Source organism: Myotis brandtii, unplaced genomic scaffold, assembly GCF_000412655.1.
Source record: "Myotis brandtii unplaced genomic scaffold, ASM41265v1 scaffold1031, whole genome shotgun sequence".
Taxonomy (NCBI): Eukaryota; Metazoa; Chordata; class Mammalia; order Chiroptera; family Vespertilionidae; genus Myotis; species Myotis brandtii.
Window position 1 is genome coordinate 300,945 of NW_005353465.1, and position 18,004 is coordinate 318,948.

Sequence of the window (18,004 nt, forward strand, 5' to 3'; positions counted from 1 at the left end):
AAGTCATATATAAAAACCCTAATCCTGCCCTGGCTGGCATAGTTCAGTGGTTAGAGTGTTGGCCCATGCATGGAAGGGTCTCGGGTTCGATTTCTGATCAAGGGCACATCCTGAGTTTCAAGTTCTAGTCCCTGGCCTGGGTCAGAGTGCATGCAGGAGGCAACCAGTCATTGTGTCTCTCTCATACTGGTGTTTTTCCCTCTCTCCTTTCCTTCTCTCTCTTTCTGTCTCCCTTCCCTTCCCTCCCCTCCCTTACACTCTCTCTAAAAAAAAATCAATGGAAAAAAATACCCTTGGGTAAGGATTAACAAAAAACATACAAAACCCTAATCCCAATGTGATAATGGTATTTGGAGATAGAGCCTTTGGGAGATAATTAGGTCACAAGGGTGGAGCCCTCATGAATGGGATTAGTGCCCTTATAGGAAGAGGTCAGAGCTAGCTCATTCTCCTTCTGCCTTGTGAAGATTCAATAAGAAGTTGACAGTCTGCAACATGGAAGAGGATCCTCACCAAAATCTGACCAGGATGGCATCCTGATCTTGGACTTGTAGCCTTGAGAACTCTGAAATAAACTGCTGTTGTTTATAAGCCACCCAGTCTCTGCTATTTCATTATAGCAACCCAAACTGACTAAGATATGGTTCCATATTTTAATTTGACCCAGAATCCTTTACATGAGCTAGTTCCATTATATAATTTTATTGGGACTGAACAGAAGAAAAATATATGCAATTAGTAATATTAAATCACACTAACCACTGTATATACTAACTCATTTGAATTTGCTGGCAGAAACCTAAGAGCAGTTAGTTATGCAGCCAGCATTAGTGTCAGATAGGCAGTTCCCCTCAGTTTATTAGTTCAGGTGTGATAGCTAATATTGCTGGGAATGGGGCGGGGGGCAGAGTTACTAAAATTAATTAGCTAGCATATATAAGGGGTCAGGACATCCTCCACACCTGAAATAAGAGTATAAGGAAAGAGAATAAACTTGGAGGTTTTTGATACACGCTACAGTTAAAAGACAGTAACCCGAGGCCATGGAGCAAATGTAAATGATTGTTCCCTTCTCATTAGCAGCTGTCAGGACGGGGAGGGAAATGTTTTCCTATGGTCCACCCAGCGTGGGAGACTGCTTCCTGGGACCAGGAATGGGACTTCATCTGGAGGAAACCACGTTTGGATTGAGATCATTTCCTTTTTTTTATTTTTATTGATTTTTTACAGAGAGGAATGGAGAGGGATAGAGAGTTAGAAACATCGATGAGAGAGAAACATCGATCAACTGCCTCCTGCACACCTCCTACTGGGGATGTGCCCGCAACCAAGGTACATGCCCTTGGCCGGAATCGAACCTGGGACTTTCAGTCTGCAGGCCGGCGCTCTATCCACTGAGCAAACCGGTTAGGTCATTGAGATCATTTCTTGGGGAGTCTTAGGGAGAAGATAAGTACAGAGGGCCTTTAGGAAGATTGTGCTGGTGTTAGGGACAAAGATAGAATATGGGGGACTAGCTGTGGTTATGGGAAATATCAATCATGCTCTGTTAACCAGGATTGCCTTGTGTTGGTTAAAGAAAGGACATTCTGACCTGGCTGGGAGTTGTGTGCCCCTGGGACCTGGGAGTCAACCTTGGACCAGGGAGTCAACCTTTAAATGTGGTCCATTCTCATTCAAGAACTGCCTGTTATAATGGAAAGATTAACAACCTGGTTGCCCAAACAATGGAGTCCCACCCCAGCCTGCATGGCCTACTTCCCCATGCCCACAATCCCTACTTCCCCATGTAATCTTTGTCCTACTCTATATAAGCAGCTGACTTATTGGGGGATTGCCAGCAGTATTGGAATAAATGCTCATATATGATTCAACCCTGTCTCTGCTTAATTGGCTCAAGTAGTGACAGGCAGCATGGACTCATTGATTGTCCAGTTAAACTGGTACCACACCAATCCGGTGAACACAGGAACTGTCCTAATTCTGGACTCTAAGAAAGGCTCTCAAAGATCCATATGTATTGTCATTGTTTCACTTCTTTAGAAGTGTAAGGGGCCCAGCCAACATGGCTCAGTGGTTCAGCATTGACCTATGAACCAGGAGTCATGATTCAATTCCTGGTCAGGGCACAAGCCCTAGTTGTGAGCTTCATTCCCAGTGTGGGATGTGCAGGAGGCAGCGGATCAGTGATTCTCTCTCACCATTGATGTTTCTATCTCTCTCTCTCTCTCCCTCTCTCTGTCTCCTTTCCTCTCTAAAATCAATAAAAATATATTGGGGGGAAAAAAGTATAAGGGAAAGGCATTTTGAAAGGGTCTTATTTAGGTTGTATTGTTCAACCTACTCCTCAATTGACGTGTCAGGCAGAAGAGAAATGACACTCCTGTTTTAATCCCCTCCCCTCAGGGCCTAGTCCTTCTTTGTAGGGACCTCCTCAGATTATAAAAGCTTACCCTTGAGAACTAGGATATTTCAGAGAGAATAGACTACTGACATCATCAACCTCATTATCCCTATCATTCAGTGCTTAATTTGTCTCAGACATTGTACTGAACTCTTACTACACATCACCTTCTTTAAATCTTGCCTCATCACTCTAAAGGAGGCATACTTAATATTAATGCTTTACAGATGAGGAAACAAAGCCTAATCCAGGTTAAATAACTCCCCCAACATTGCATAGATTTCAGCAGCAGAGCAGGCTCTAAACCACTTCTGCATGAACCAAATCTCCATGCTCTTAAACTACACTCTGTTCCTCGTCTGCTACCTGGGCTGACTCCAGGCAGAAGAGTGTCAGAGTTCAAGTATTAAATCTGGGCCTTCAACTCTTTCAATCTTTTATGTCTAGCTATTTTGAAGTATAATCATGATTTAGCAGACATATATACAATCATATATGTCTATGTTGTAAATTTAATTTGATAATAATAACACTAATTTTTTTCTTGCCAAGTAGGCTCAGTTTTTATATTTAGTTTCTCAAGTAACATTTTTGGGTACACAAAGATTTTCTAAAAGGAGATTAATTTAGCAGCCTTTAATTTAGAGTAATATTTCAACGTAATCTGTCTACCTTGTAGTTCAAAAATGTGCTGACCAGCTGGCTGCTTTTTGTGTTGATCTGAGGTGGCATGGTTTAGAAACCTTGACTGGAGTTCTGGCTCCTTCACCTACGAGCTCTGTAATCCCAGACACATCATTTAATCGTGTTCACCTTTATTATCTCTAAGATGTTGTTGTCTAGCTCTAACATTCAATGGCTCTGATCTGTCTTATAAACATTTCTCAAGACATTAATTACACAATGTCTAAAAAAGATATGACAGATAAAAGTTCAATAAACAGATAAACTTACTACTTGCCATATTCACTGTTTAAGTCTACAGACTTTGAGTTGTTTCTCCCCACTCCAGTATCCTTCATTTTCCTGCAAATCCTCAGTACAGGTCTAACTTTCAAGTAAGTTTTCTGACCTCTACAAAACTTCCTTTTTTTGGATTCTTGAAAACCTTAGAGTTTATATCACATAATCTACTCCCTTGATTCTAAGTCGCCTATACTTTACTGTTTCTAATGAAGTTCCTAATCCTCAATGAGATTTTCATCTTTCATTCAGTCACTCATTCAACAACTGTTCACTGAGCACCTACAAACCTGCCAGGGAGCATTCTAGTGGCTCAAGAGAGTGGTTGTTTTCTACCTCATGTATAAACCACAAGATTCTAACACAATGATTGTTGTGCATGTGTATCCTCACTGAGTTCCCGAAGAGACTTGAGACTGAAATGTTGAATAACTAATTGTAATGACAGGTTTTAAAGGTTGGGTCGGAAACTTCAGAAACGGGATGAGCCCTCTGAGCCCTCCCAGGAAGAACCTCTTCCTCTCTCTCAGCCTCCACCTCCCCAAGTAAACCGGCTCTCCTCCGGTGGAGTTAAAGGAAGGGGCCTCACGCAGGCTGGGGGTGAATCACAACTACACAATTGTAGGGCGCGGCTATAGGGTTAAGCCTCGGACTGACCTGTTGGCAAAGCCACAAACAAATCCCAGCTTAGAGGGCACAGTCCTCTTAGCATAATTAGGCTTGACCTTATGACGCTCCCTAGAGCCTTTCTAGGTAGCTAATGGGCTGTGGGAAGTGCAAGTGCTGCCAAAAAAGTGAAACTCACAAGAACATTGTAATTATGGTGACCACTAACTTGTTTACCTCTGGCTATAAAATAAAGGCTCAGCTTGCCTCTGGATCTCTCTGTGGCCTCAGCCAGGCACAGGAAAATCCACCTAGACCCAGCTTATGCTCTTTGTCATTTCTTCATCATTTTGCTGCCTGCACTCAGGCTTTCGAACCTTTGGCTGAGTTGGCTCGGCCCACACAATGAAGAAGGCAGGCAAGGGATTCAAACAGGAGAGAGAAGTGTGGAAGCAACTCCTCATTCACATCACATCGAGAAAAACGATCCTTTCATCTGACTGCATCAACAGAGTTCTATTTACTCTCAATGTATACTTAACTGAATAACTTAAATTCCCCACCAGGATCATTAAAACTAGACTTGAGCCCTGACCGGTTTGGCTCACTGGATAGAGTGATGGCCTGGGAACTGAAGGGTCCCAGGTTCGATTCCTGTCAAGGGCATGTACCTTAGTTGCAGGCACACTGGGGATGTGCAGGAGGCAGCTGATCAATGCTTCTCTCTCATTGAAGTTTCTGACTCTCTATTCCTTTCCCTTCCTCTCTGTAAAAAATCAATAAAATATATTTTTAAAAAACAACTAGACTTGAACTTCACATGCCTGGTCATTAAGCATACTAGCTGTCATAATTTACCGTCTTGCCACCCACTCAATGATCACCCAGCATACTTACTGCCTTCGGACATTTCTGAGATATGGCTGTCACTATGTCGTCACTGTCTGTAGTTTGTGCTTCACTGACCTCAGAAGCTCGTTCACAGGATTCTTTATCTGCTAAGGAAGAGAATTGCCAGGTTGTGAACTATATGCTTAACTTTTTTTTCTTTTTTTCTTTTCTATGTAATGTAGGCCACAAATAGTAGTGAGCTATTTGCTTAGTGATACAGCCCTCTGTAGAGTGTGGTCTTCTTTATTCTCCCAAATAGCCCAAGTGGGTAAAGGTTATTAAAAAATAAAACCTTCCTGTGTCAATACTCAACCACTGACATGTCCAGGAAGCATAGAGAGTCCAAAGCAAGATGAACCCAGAGGCCCACACCAAGACACATTATAATTAAAATGTCAAAGGTTAAAGACATAGAGAGAATCTTAAAGGCAGCAAGAGAAAAATCAGTTAGTTATCTACAAAGGAGTGCCCATATGAATGTCAGCTGATTTCTCAACAGAAACTTTGCAGGCCAGAAGGGAGTGGCAAGAATTATTCAAAGTGATGAAAAACAAGGACCTACTACAATCAAGACTCTACCCAGCAAAGCTATCATTTAGAATTGAAGGTCCGATAAAGAGCTTCCCAGACAAGAAAAAGCTAAAGGAGTTCATCACCACCAAACCAGTATTATATGAAATGTTGAAGGTATTCTTTAAGAAGAAGAAGAAAACAAAGAAGAAGAAGGAGAAGAAGAAGAAAAAAAAGAAGAAGAAGAAATAAAAAATATGAACAACAAAATGGCAACAAATACATATCTATCAACAATTGAATCTAAAAATCAAAATAAACAAACAAGAAATCTAAAAACAAAATAAACTGGTGAATAAAATAGAAAAGAAAATAAATTTGGAGCATTAGTTGGTTTGGCTCAGGGGCTATATCAGCCGTGGGCAAACTACGGCTCGCGGGCCGGATCTGGCCCGTATGAAATGAATAAAACTAAAAAAAAAAAGACCGTACCCTTTTATGTAATGATGTTTACTTTGAATTTATATTAGTTCACACAAATACTCCATCCATGCTTTTGTTCCGGTCCTCCGGTCCAGTTTAAGAACCCATTGTGGCCCTCGAGTCAAAAAGTTTGCCCACCCCTGGGCTAGATTGTCAGTCTGTGGTCGGGATGTGTGCAGAAGGAAGCAACCAATTGATGTGCCTCTCTCACATTGATGTTTCTCTTTCCCTCCCTCCCACCATCCCTCCATCCCTCCATTCCTCTCACTCTCTCTAAAAAAGCAATGGGAAAAATATTCTTGGGTGAGGATTAACAACAATAAAAAATTTGGATTAACATCACAAATGAACTAATTATGCTCCTTCTTCTATTTCTTTGTAACCATAATTCATAAGACCCTGGAGTAATTAACATCTTATAATTGCTAGGTAACTAAACTGGCTATAGCTAGCTTTAAATACATAGAACGCTACTTTCTTTGAGAATTCTAACCTTAATTGGCCTAACCAGCACACTGTAACATAAAACTGAGCCTAGGGTCTTCAGTATTACATTCCCATAAAAACTTTAGCAATGAAGATGAAGAAGTAACTGTCTTGATCAAAGAATTCAATGATTAAGTAGGAAAATCGGATTTTAAAAAGACAATACCAATTACAGGATGGAGAGCTTCATTTTGTATCAGTGCTGAAGGGAATGATGTAATTTCCTCTTCCTTTTCCGGATTCTTTAAATAATCATCTATGGAGATGTTAAACCCTGAGAATTTCCATTCAGTGTAGTTCACCTGCTACAGAATAAACGCAATAAATAAAATTACATGTAATGATATTGTATAATTATAATTATTTAATAAAAGTAATAATCACATTAATATATAATTAATGCAATACAAATTATCCTATAAAATAAAAGCCTAATATGCTAAGTGTCCAACCATTCGACTATTTGACCAGTCACTATGACATACACTGACCACCAGGGGGCAGATGCTCTGACCGGTAGGTTAGCTTGCTGCTGGGGTTCGGCCAATTGGGACTGGGAGAAATGGGCTACACACCCTGGAGCCCTCCTGCGGTCCCTCCCCGGCCCTGATTGTGCGCTGGTGGGGTCCCTTGGCCTGGCCTGTGCCCTATTGCTATCCGGGACCCCTCGGAGGATGTCAGAGAGCCAGTTTCGGCCCGATCCCTGCAGGCCAGGCCGAGGGGCCTCTAGTTATAACATAATAATGTAATATATAATCATATCACACATATTTATAATCTTTTAAAAAATATATATTTTATTGATTTTTTATAGAGAGGAAGGGAGAGGGATAGAGAGTTAGAAACATCAATGAGAGAGAATCATTAATCAGCTGCCTCCTGCACACCCCCTACTGGGGATGTGCCCGCAACCAAGGTACATGCCCTTGACTGGAATCGAACCTGGTACCCTTCATTCCACAAGCTGACGCTCTATCCACTGAGCCAAACCGGTCAGGGCTTATAATCTTATATGTACATATTTTTAGGTGCTACATAGTAACTTTAATCCACTTTCCTATAAAGAAAAGGCAGTATCAAGCACACAGTAGGTGTTCAATAAATACTTGTTCTTTTTTTTTTTTAATTGAATTTTAGAGAGAGAGGGAGAGGGAGGGAGATAGAGAAACATAGAGAGTGACACCGATCCATGCCGTCTATCAAGGATCGAGCCCAAAACCCATGCCTGTGCCCTGACTGGGACTGAGACTGGTAACCTTTCGGTGTACAGCATGACGCCCACCCATGTGAGCCACACCAGCCAGGGCAATACTTATCTTTTAATTTGTTTTCATTATGGTTGAAGTGGACTGGTTAAAACTGTGGTACTAAAGTTCTAAGCATATATTGCAGATTACATAATCTATTACATTGAATTGAACAGTCCAGAGGTTTATTAAACTACTTGTTTGTGGAAACACATAGTAGCCACACAAAGCCATGATTATTGCTTATCTTGTGTGTCTGCTTCTGCTTTTTCCTCTGAGAACAATATATTTGGGGATACTACAACCCACATTTTAGTTCTTCGGGTTTCTAAGGCCTTACCTGTAGTGTATTTCCACTTAAGAAGTTACGACTAAGATACTCCATTCTGTTCTTTCCTTGGATACCTGTTCTTTTGCCATGTTTTCTTCGTGAGTAGCTTGCAACCTGGTGTTCCCTTTCCTTTCTTTCTCCCCCCTGAGGAGGTTTTCTCTTAGTTGCATGCTGGTCAGCTGCGATGGGAATCTCAGCAGATACCACCTGGTCCGGAATGAAAGGAGCAGAAACAGCCTTATAAGATGATAGTTAAGAGCCTTGATTCTCAAGAAAGGAATTTGAAGGCTAGCATTAGACTTCGTGTCTCTCCTGTCACAGAGCTGAGATGCCAAATCTTTCTTCTCCCCACAATAAAACCCAGTGTTTGGCTCCATGAAACGCCTCGCGGCATTATGAAGCGTGCTAAGTCTGCAGAACGCATAACATTCACAGAAGGAACTTTTTCCCCCCTTCAATTTTAATACTATTTTCTTCACATACGCCCCATAGAATTGGTGGAGGTCTGCTACCTGGGGAGGAAAGAAACCCTTTTCCTCATCAGATGAGATCTCTAAACTGTGGTTGGCGTCGTTCTCGTCGTTCTCGTCGTTCTCGTCAGTCTGAGCTTCTGGTTTCAGGAAGCTCTCGGGAGCTAGATAGCAAGACTTCCAATCCAGCTGTACCTGAACAGATCCATTGGGTTTTCTCGCAGGATCAGTGAGGTTAAAATCACCTGAGACACACACAGACGTGAATAAGATCTGATCAAATGAAATAGGTAAGTGAGCTTAATCAGCACCTTGTCTATTCCCTCCATTTTTTAAATTTCACCATATTGTTTACAATTAACATTCATCAAATGATCATGATGCTAATATACTCAGAAGTGACGTAGAATGGTCTTGAATATTTATGTTCCCATTAAGAATATTTACTTATAATACTCCCTTAAAATATTTGGAGGGGCAGGTGGGTATCCCCAGGTTTCAAGAAGGGATAGGCAAAGGATGTACGGATAGGTAGAGCTTGCTTGTCATCAGTCACTCAGTCAATAAACAGGATCGCGTTATCATTGCTATTACCAAATGCTTGCTAAGCCTTAAGCACACCAAGAAAACCATTATCTATACTCAAGTGGTCCTTATTTCTAAAATAACAAAAGCCAAGGAAACTCAAGCAAAATAGCTTTTCCCAAAGGCCAGATTTCTGATCTGTAATGCTGATTAATTTAACAGATGACTCACATTTTTATCTCCTCTTTGGCAAAGGATGGCTTGTGAGCAGAAGTGTTAGCCTTTTTGTTTGTTTGTTTAAAGCACTTGCGATATTGGGAGGATAGAGTCCTCACACGCTTCCTGGCACATCCAGATGCTTGTTAAACATGGTTGGTTTACCGGCTGCATCCATCTCACTTCTTTTTTTAAAAAATTTTTTTAAATGCTATCTTATTAATAACATTTTCTACACATTTTCATTTAAAATACACAAGATTTTCTCTTTTTAAAAAATATATTTTATTGATTTTTTTACAGAGAGGAAGGGAGAGGGAGGGACAGAGAGTTAAAAACATCGATGAGAGAGAAACATTGATCAGCTGCCTCCTGCACACTCCCTACTGGGGATGTGCCCGCAACCAAGGTACATGCCCTTGACCAGAATCGAACCTGGGACCCTTGAGTCCGCAGGCCAACACTCTATCCACTGAGCCAAACCAGTTAGGGCTCCATCATACTTCTTAATGAGAGTGTGGATATTCCTGCCTCACCCTTCTAGAGAGTTGACCCTTCCTAGGTGCACCCCACCACCCTGGGTATGAAAGTAAAGTAAGGTAGTATGAAGTTAAGCTCCATTTGGGGGAGGGGGAAGGGATATTTTAAAGAAATTTCCCTTAGTTGTGGTATAGCATAGAACCCTTGCTAACTTGTGTCTAATATTTAAAGGAAGAGAATTATGAGGGAGTGTAAAGGACAGTTTATAATCAGATATCTAGTCATGTGCTAAGAAACAATTGTTCTTAAGTAAAGACAAATACTGGGAAGCATTCCAGAATTGGAAAATGTTTGTTCAGAAATAAAGGCATGACTTCAGGTTGGTGGGTCTACCCACTTGGGAATCTTGCTTTAGTTGTTGAAGCAGAAGAAGCCAATGTTTCCACTGACTAGTGAAACTCTAAGTCTGCACTGTCACTTTTGACAATATTCTAAAGTCCTTTCAGCAGGTTTTTAAGAGAGACTGTTCCAAGCAAGTAATCAAAGAAAAGTAGAATTAGGACTGGAAGATAACACTGGGCAAAGACCATAACAATGCAGTAACCTTGAACTCCCACCTTTAATGGATTTGTTTTGTGCAAGAGGCAGCAAAGGCACTTGGACTTTGCCAAGGTAGGAGCCAGATTCTGCGTCTTCATCGTCAAAAACGTATATAGACAGGGCCTCCCGTCTCAGATATTGATCCAGGTCAGAAGTCACAAGCACTGGGAATTGAGCCTGGTCCCTAAAGTAGGGATTGTTACTGGCTGGAATGATGGCCGTGTCGTGGTCAGGAAAGGTGAAAAAACGGTACATGGCATACGGACTGGGTTGGGTTCCCAGCCGTCGACTCTGGAGGCCACAGCATCTGGTGATTTCCACCTGCAGCTCATTCTGATGCTTCCAAGTCTCTGATCTGGACTGGAGAGATGTTGGTCTTGGATGGAGAGAAAGGGCAACCTAGGAGAGTTGTTGTAGGTGAAGCCCAGCACCCTTAATGAGCAAGAGCTCTGACCTAGCAAACTGGGTCACAAAGAAACCTAATAACTTTCACCTGCCTGCACACTGACTCCGGCAGATGGCTATCAGAGGGAGATGCTGGCACTCAGGCCTTGTCTGAGAGAATGGAACAGAAAAGCTATTTTGTTCACAGCAGGGAGAGGTAACTAGCTCCAAGGGCATGGTTTCATTTCAAACTCAGGCTTGGCCAAGGGAAGAATCTGAACTACTTGTGGTGTGACAGTTTTTCTCTCCCATTCACATTCAATGGGAGGATGAGCTGATATCATGAGCTGCTGGGATGAGGCTCCTTTGAGATGCATGGGCACATCCTTTTTCTCACCTCATCCTCCTGGGCCCTCCAGGCTCCAAGCACATTGGCTGACAGGTAGGCCTGAGCCTTTTTTCGCTTATTGCATGCCTGTAGGCTGGATCTTATGGGGAAGTGCAGCCTCATCCAGTATTCTAGCACCCCAAAGTCTTCTCCACCAGCTCCTGGGCAGCAGAAAGTATGAAAGGCATGGAGGATACAGATGGTGTGGCAAGGATCAAGAATAAAGGCAAAGGAAATGGGAGAGCACCAGAGGAGCAACTATAGCTGTTGGGAAATTCTGCATTGGACCCAGGAGCTGTGGGAAGCTGACAGCACTTACCAGTAAGTGTGGCAGAGCCATGGACTCTCTCCACAGTCTCCAGCACCCTGTCAAAGCAAATCCATCCGGCTGCAAGGGTGTGGTGCTCACTGGCTAGAGCCTGGTGAAGCTCCAGCTGGGCTGAAGCCCCTTGAAGGTAGTGCAAGAAAAGGGAGTCTGTCTCTACCACATACTGGGAGGTGAAGTCATAAAGCGGCTGTGGCCCCACAGCTAGTGGGGTACAGTGGGTTTCAAAATCATAGAAGGAATAGGTGCAGAAAGTGGTAGGTTGAGTGTCTTCAGCCTGAGCCAGAGCAGCAGATGTCAGGAAGGCCTGGTGAATGTGCAGTTCAAACAGATTCTCACTTTGATGCAACAGAGAAATGTTCACTTTATCCTCATCTCTATGGGCTGGCAGTGTTTCCAGATACAATGACATCTGTCGGGTACCATAAGCCACATCTTTCAGCTGTTCTAGAGGGGAAAGAAAACTGCCTATCCATGAAAGGGTAGGGAGCTCTTTCTTAGAATAAAGGAAGGTGGACAAAAGGAGACTAGAAACCATGGTGGAAGTCCAAGTTGTGATTATTTCAAGAAACCATGTGACTCAAAAGGAAGAGCAGCAGAATGACAACCAGGAGCTTTGAATTCTGGTGGCTAAACAATCCAAAATCTCCTTTAGAAGTAAGGTTCAAAATGAGTAATGGGAAAGTAAACACTAAGCTCAGGAAAACACTGGAGGCACAATTTATTCTACAAATGACATTTTGGCTTACAGCAACAGCCTGTGAATGAATTGGTAATTCCATCAGAGAAGCGCTAGAAACAGAAAATGTGAATATTTCCAAGATGTTGGGATATTACCCATGGAAAAAATAGCAAGTTACAGTCATGGTATCTACACTAATAAAAGAGAAAGATGCAAATTGACCATACCTTCACAATGCCCACCAGCCAATCAGGAGTGAGTATGCAAATTAACCCATAAAACTGGCAGATTAATTTGCATACACAGGCACTGAGTGGCTAGGGGCAGGCATTCCACACTGCCCCAGCCACTCTGGGCCTCTGGGCAGCGTGGGAAGGTGGAAAGGTGGCTCTGGGCCAAAGCGAAGGCGGTGCCGGCAGCCAGGGGAAGGAAGGCCCATTATTGCACGAATCTTCGTGCATTGGGCCTCTAGTCTATTATGTTACCTTGGGCCCCTTCTAATAAATGATTTCCCTTCTCCAGCCAGATCAGTGCCAAGAATCTTCATTCTGTTAAGAATTTGATTTCATCATAAGAAGGCAAAGCAAATCCACTTTAAGTTAAAGAGTAATGAAGTAAAAAAGTGGATGGAGGACACCTATTGGAAAGAGGTTGAAAATATTGACAATGGAATGCAAAGATATGTAAGACAGTCTAACAAATCTGTGCATTACCTCCCATGTTCAACCAACCAGAAACTTGATATCGGGGAGTATTTGAGTCTTCAGTGTGTTGATGGTGAAGGTCCTATTTAAAGAGTTAAAGTAGTAGAATAAAAATATTTTGCACACATTAGAATTTCATCCTGCCCCAAATAAATGAAATACAGAGATTGACATGGGTTTCTTAATTGATAAGATTAATATAACTCAAGAAAATAAATCTAAAATTTTGCATTTCATGGCACAGAGTTAACAATCTTAGCATATGAAGAAATTCTACAAATCAATAAAATACAGAGCCACTTGGCTGACTGGCACAGTTCAAATGGATAAAGAACAGAAACAGGCAATTCTCAAAAGAAATAATACATATAACTGGTAAACACAGGAAAAACTCGTTAGCCTTACCAGTAATGACAGACCTATTAAGTTAAAATAAATGAATCTGTTAAAAAATAAATAAATCCTTAGAAGTAGATAAGGGTGTTTATCCTGCACTGTTCCAGGAGAAAGACCGTGAAACTGGAAGACATGAGAATTTCAGTCCAAGGAGGGGTTTCCTTTGTTATATGGCAGTGGCCTTTTAATAGACTCACCCTGCATTGGATAAGTCATGCCCCAGAATGGGCCGCCGCCCTTTCCTCTAGCTCCATGCTCACTAAGTAACCTGCTTACTGATTCTGCTTCCAGAGAGAGGGCTGTCCTGAACAGTGGTTTCAAATATTCTCGTGGCAGCCACTATCACAGATATAACAAATGAACATGCTGGCTTAAATATCAGTCTTTGATGAATTTCGCTTAGTGTAAGTCGTCAGGTCTCTCACCACTGGGTATAATAACAAAGCCAATTTTCTTGACAGGCATGGCTGAAACCAGGTCCTGGTCAGTAGTGATTGTACTAAATATAGGAAGTACCACATCATGAAATTTGCATAAGTGTCCAGCCACATGTCCTGTTATGCCTAGGTCCTCAAACTACAACAAAGAATTTAGAGACATTGAGAGAGAAATCACATAAAAGGATCATGAGAAATGAGTGATGAAATTCTATTATCTCACAAAAACTGCTATGTAGGCCTGGCTTGAGGCAACAATCTTAAGAGAGGGAGTGTTTACACCAGCCTGAGGGCCAACGGTGATCTGCTCTCATCCTCAAAATAGATCCAGCAATTGCTGGGCCCTGTTGAAACTCTCCAGAGAAAACAGAGAAAGATACTGATGTGATGAAGCAAAAGAAGCTGCTGGCCATGTATTAAAACAACAAAGATGGTAGGATAGAGAACAGGAGGGATAAGTCATATGCCAAGGACACAGACAGTAGCTGTGTGATGGGTCCCAAGGAGAGGAGAACAAAATACTAAGACTTGCCAGATAGTGGGAGGCCATGGCTTCTTAAAATACCTTCCAGCTGCTTGATACGATTGTTCTTGAGGTCTAGGAGTCTATTCAGCCTCTCCATTTTTTCATTGTGATCTTGATTCTCATTATCGGCTTTTGTCATCATTGCATCCAGTTCCTCCTGAAACAAAATAATGTCTGAAATTTTCTACCTCAGTGGCCCAGAACTAAAGAGCCCAGATAAAAGCTGGTACTTGCTGGGTAAAAGACACTCCGCTATCTCCTTAGCAGGGCCAATTCAGCCACTAGGAAAAAATTTGGATTCCTCACAGACCCCTCCAGGACCAGTAGTGCTATTAGTGCCCTGGGGTAATGTTTTCCTGGGACTGGCAAAATTTAAATTCAGCAGGTTCACACCCGCCATTTCGATTCCCAGCCCCTTCACTGGCTTCTGTCGCCAGTGGGGATGCGTGAGTTCTCAAGTTTTTCAAAGGACAGCACTTTCTGTGTTTGCACAGGACCTCATGTCACCTTGCATCAGCCCTGGAAACTCGGGCCTTGCTTCATTCCCAGTCTTGTAAGTGGTTCCCATGTGCCTATTTCTCTCTCCCCTTCCTGTACCCTCTTTTCTTGCACCTGATAACACACGTTGATTTTGCGCTGCAGAATAAGCATGTCTCTGGTCTTTTCTAGTTCCAGTGTGGTCTCTGCATATGATATTTGCAACTCACTTAACAACTGGGACAGTTTCTTTTCTTCTTGTTTTTTTGGTTCACAGAGCTATAGAGGGAAAAGCATAGGTAGAAGGGAGTATAAATATAACAGGTCCGGTAGAAACTATTCTCCATAAAGCAGTTGTTGGTAACAGTAAAATACCAGCAGCAGAATCTACTCCAACATGTAAGAGAGGACTGGTGCAAGCTCACAAGTGCTCTCTCTCCTAGCTCCTCATGCGCAGTCGCAGTGAGGAAGTTATGCAGCCTCTACTGGCTGCTTGCTCTTCAGCAGATCATTTCAAGCCCTCATCTGAAAAAGATGTTAAGTTTTTTTTAACGGTAAAGGGTAGAAAGAAAAAAAGTACGGATTAGTGTTGTAATCCTTTCATCTTTTCTATAGAGGGAGCTTGCTGGATTAAAGATGCACATACCTCTATCTGAGTGGCCTCAAGGAATAGAGGCGGGGGAGTGGCTGGCTCAGCTTGCCTGTCAGTAGATTGGGAAATTGCGTCTTTATTTTGGAGGGTCTCTACTTCCTGCTTATGTTTCTCAAGCAGGTTGGTGACTTCAAGCTTCAGATCCTCGTTTTGAGCTGGGGAAAAAGTAATCCGCAAAGTTGAAACTCTGTAGTTATCAGTAGCCATGGTTAAAGCTGGACCAAGTATAAATCAAATTTCCCACTAATGTTTAATTCTTTTTATAAATTTGCCCTGAGAAAAGCAATTCTCTTTTATTTCTACAAAGGAGTTCCAGCTTATTGACCCAATAAACTGAGTTGATCTTTTGACTCCAAAAACAAAACAAAAAGCCACCTGCAGAACTGTAGAGTGAAAGGTAGAACAACAACAAACAAAAACAGAGCCACGTGACTGGACTGGCACAGTTCAAAACTTTTTTGACAGCACCATCCAAACCAGTATGCCAACAACTCCTCTCCAACTCCATTTAGACTTCCATCTGTTGACTCTCTGTGGCACCCACTCCACACTCACCCTAATCTGGAGGAAGGGTGGGCATTTGGGCATTTGTGGGTATGTGTGTTTAGGGAAGGAAGGTGATCAATGTGATCATTCTATTATCATGCATTAAACAGGGGGTTAGATTAGATTACCTAAGGCAGTGGTTCTCAACCTTCTGGCCCTTTAAATACAGCTCCTCATGTTGTGACCCAACCATAAAATTATTTTCGTTGCTACTTCATAACTGTAATGTTGCTACTGTTATGAATCGTAATGTAAATATCAGATATGCAGGATGGTCTTAGGCGACCCTGTGAAAGGGTCTTTCGACTGCCAAAGGGGTCGAGACCCACTAGTTGAGAACCACTCCTAAGGTCTTTGCAAGACTTCACTTGTGCATCATACCTACTACAAAGTCAACATGTGCTCCTAGCTTTATCCTTTTATGGTTTCTGCCTCTAATTGAAAAAAATAATTTTTCTTTTAAAAAATTATTTTTATTTTTTTCAATTACAGTTTATATTCAATATTGGTTGAGAACCACTGCTGAGGTCTTTGCAAGACTTCACTTGTGCATCATACCTACTACAAAGTCAACATGTGCTCCTAGCTTTATCCTTTTATGGTTCCTGCCTCTAATTGAAAAAAATAATTTTTCTTTTTAAAAATTATTTTTATTTTTTTCAATTACAATTTATATTCAATATTATTTTGTATTAATTTCAGGTGTTTAGCATACTGGTTAGATATTAGTATACTTTACAAAGCGTTCCCCCTAATATTTCTTAATCCTCATCCAAGGATATTTTTCCATTGATTTTTAGAGATAGTGAAAAGGCGGGTGAGAGACAGAGAGAAACATCAATGAGAGAGAGACACATTAATTGGTTGCCTCCTGCATGCGCCCTGACCAGAGCTGGGAATCAAGCTGCACTGGTACGTGCCCTTAACTGGAATCGAACCTGGGTCCCTTCAGTCTCCAGGCCGACACTCTATCCACTGAGCCAAACCAACTAGGGCTCCCCCTCATATTTCTAGTACCCAAACGGCACCATACATATTATTACAATATTTGATTATCTATGCTGTACTTTATATAACCATGACCGCCTCAATTTTTCTTTTTGTGTGTGTGGCTTTATCTTTTTTGGTGTCATATTTCTTTTCTTTCACTCTCTTATGTGAATATACTAGAGTATGATGAAATTGAAGTTTAATAAGACTAAATATCAAGGTCTAGGCTAGCAAAAGAAAAGTGAGGCAAAGGTCTTTTTGATAGTATTTTAAAATCTTTGAGTCTTTTTTTCAATCTTTATATTTAATTCACTTTTAGGATATAGTCTGGTGATTAGTCAGTATACACTAATATCGGTATAGTGCAGTAACAAATATGTGCTTTATATCCATGGCTTAACACAACAAGGTTGAAGTCTGGGCTTGAGAAGTCCAGTATAGATCAAGAGACTTTTTTTTCATGTGAGTCTTGGGGATTAATCAACTTTAATTTTTTGGCTCCAATATTTTGACATGTGGCCTCTGATGCAGTTTATATAAACTATGCAACTCTAACAACTCAGCCAAAAGGACAGGCTGCTGGGCTACTACTCTGCCTGCCAATTGCCTCCTCAGCCAGGAAACACAGAACATGTTGTTCTCAATGTGGTGAGCCCTAAACATTTTTGGAGTAACTACCTACTGTGATCCAAGAGTTAGGATAGGAGAAAATGGTAGTGGTAACTAAGAGCAATAATTTGCTTCTCAATTTCAGGTATCAAATGCTAAAAAATAACTAAATAAATAAGGCCCTCAATCACTTCTAAAATGATTAATAAGAATAAAAGGCAGAGAAATTCATTTTCAATACTTTCAATAAATAAAGTGGCCCTAGCCAGTTTGGCTCCGTTGATAGAGTGTTGACCTATGGACTGAAGGGTCCTGGGTTTAATTCTGGTCAAGGGCACATGCCCAGATTGTGGGCTCGATCCCCAGTAGGGGGCATGCAAGAGGGAGCCGATCAATGATGCACTCTCACCATTGATGTTTCTATTTCTATCTTCCTCTCTGAAATCAATAAAAATATATTTAACAAATGAATAAAGTGAATGTTTAAAAGCATAATAGCCTGGCCAGTGTTGCTCAGTAGTTGAGCGCCAACCTATGAACCAGAAAGTCATGGTTTGATTCCTGGTCATGACACATGCCAGGGTTTGAGGCTTGATCCCCCGTAGGGGGCGTGCAGGAGGCAGGCTGATTGATTATTTGCTTTCATCATTGATGTTTCTCTCTCTCCTTCTCCCTT

At 41.6% G+C, this 18,004-nt stretch overlaps 1 protein-coding gene across 6 annotated transcripts in view; it reads right to left on the reverse strand.

Annotated features, from left to right (window-relative positions):
* Positions 1-18,004, reverse strand: part of RPGRIP1 (retinitis pigmentosa GTPase regulator interacting protein 1) — a 61,366-nt gene that overhangs the window by 16,208 nt on the left and 27,154 nt on the right. For 2 of the 6 annotated variants that reach the window (XM_014537058.1, XM_014537053.1), the window contains exons 12-21: positions 15,178-15,338; positions 14,667-14,810; positions 14,061-14,211; positions 11,304-11,756; positions 10,994-11,145; positions 10,230-10,611; positions 8,434-8,636; positions 7,931-8,128; positions 6,510-6,648; positions 4,871-4,968 (exon numbers count right to left, since the gene is read on the reverse strand). In XM_014537058.1, coding sequence (XP_014392544.1) covers positions 4,871-4,968; positions 6,510-6,648; positions 7,931-8,128; positions 8,434-8,636; positions 10,230-10,611; positions 10,994-11,145; positions 11,304-11,756; positions 14,061-14,211; positions 14,667-14,810; positions 15,178-15,338 — 2,081 coding nt within the window. Of the gene's footprint in view, positions 1-4,870; positions 4,972-6,509; positions 6,649-7,930; positions 8,132-8,433; positions 8,637-10,229; positions 10,612-10,993; positions 11,146-11,303; positions 11,757-14,060; positions 14,212-14,666; positions 14,811-15,177; positions 15,339-18,004 lie in introns of all 6 variants that reach the window. The other 4 variants (XM_014537050.1, XM_014537055.1, XM_014537063.1 and 1 more) reach the window with 4 other exon arrangements.